Below are 1,432 nucleotides of genomic sequence, written 5' to 3'. Positions count from 1 at the left end.
GGTGATACAGGGAGAGGAGGCAGCGGTGGGGAAGGGTCCTGGCGCTGGGGCTTGCCGTGCCTTTGGGAGAAGGAAGCACAACCTCAGCTTTGGGGTCTGCTCAGAGGAGGTTTTGGAAGTGAAACGAGGAACAGGGCATCCTCCTTGGGACTGCCAGCAGGACCCTCTGCCTTGGGAGCTGCAGGGACACTGCCCTTGGCAGCGGGGGCTCTGAAAGCAGCTCTGGGTCTGTACTGACCGTCTCGATCTGTTTTACCCCAACGCAGCTGCTGGCCTTTCTGCAGGGGCTCTTCACCTTCTATCACCATGGCTATGAGCTTGCAAAGGACTTCAGTGACTTCAAGACAGAGCTGACCATCAGCATCCAGAACGTGAGTGTGCCCCGTGCCGGTGCCGCTGCACCATGTGCCCAGTGCTCGGACTATCCTGCACAGATTTCCATAATGTTTACTAAAGAGTTTACTCTCCTTTTTCCTGTTTGCTGCCAGGAAAGGCTTTGACCATGTTGTTGAAAGCGAGCTCCTTTTTTGTACATAACACTACATGTACTCACAGCCTCATTCCCTACAGCACTGCACACACGAGGCCCAGCCTCCCTGGGAGCTAGCAGTGGGCAGGCATCATGCCCTGTGATTTTAGTGAGTGTTTCAGACTGTTCTGCAGGTGTTTCAAAGCGCTGTTCCTTCTGGGAAGTGCAGCACTTTTTGCCATCCCAGTCTCCAGGCTGTGGACTGGAGCCATGGCCAGTGCATGGTTGGTGCCTGCATGTTGGACGTGTGTTCAGGGCTTTGGCATGTTTCCCTGCCCATGGCAGGGGATTGGAACTGGCTGAGCTTTAAGGTCCTTTCCAACCCAAACCATTCCATGATTCTGTGTTGGCATTGCACCTTTGCTTTCCTCTCTGGTTATGAAATTACTCTTTTTCTCCCAAGGTCACAGACTGGTTTCATTCTTCTGAAACAACTTCTTTGCAAAACTTGTAACACAAACAAGTTGCCAGTTGTTGTAGTACTTTTCTTCTACCTTAAATCCAGGCCAGGAGGAAAACCTGTCCCATGGCTGACAGTGGGCTCCCCATGTGCTGTAGTGGCCCAGCTCCGGGGTTCCTCGCTGCAGAAGACATTCTTGTTTTCATTTGCAGACAAGGAATCGTTTTGAAGGGACGAGGTCAGAGGTTGAATCTTTGATGAAGAAGATGAAGTGTTGTAGTACTTTTCTTCTACCTTAAATCCAGGCCAGGAGGAAAACCTGTCCCATGGCTGACAGTGGGCTCCCCATGTGCTGTAGTGGCCCAGCTCCGGGGTTCCTCGCTGCAGAAGACATTCTTGTTTTCATTTGCAGACAAGGAATCGTTTTGAAGGGACGAGGTCAGAGGTTGAATCTTTGATGAAGAAGATGAAGGAGAATCCCCACGAACACAAAAACATCAGCC

General features: G+C 51.5%; 1 protein-coding gene across 1 annotated transcript in view; it reads left to right on the top strand.

Annotated features, from left to right (window-relative positions):
- Nucleotides 1-266: 266 nt before the first annotated feature.
- The window catches only part of ARHGAP26 (Rho GTPase activating protein 26), a gene marked incomplete at its 5' end in the record, with an annotated part of 93,091 nt that continues 91,925 nt past the window's right edge, over nt 267-1,432 (top strand). Inside the window, 2 exons of the mRNA XM_010019316.1 lie at nt 267-371; nt 1,342-1,432. Of these exons, the coding sequence (XP_010017618.1) occupies nt 267-371; nt 1,342-1,432 (196 nt within the window). The remainder of the gene's footprint in view (nt 372-1,341) is intronic.

This window comes from Nestor notabilis, unplaced genomic scaffold, assembly GCF_000696875.1.
Source record: "Nestor notabilis isolate BGI_N333 unplaced genomic scaffold, ASM69687v1 scaffold5830, whole genome shotgun sequence".
Lineage (NCBI taxonomy): Eukaryota > Metazoa > Chordata > Aves > Psittaciformes > Psittacidae > Nestor > Nestor notabilis.
The sequence above is the reverse complement of the archived record's forward strand: the minus strand, read 5'-3'. Positions and strand labels throughout refer to the sequence as shown.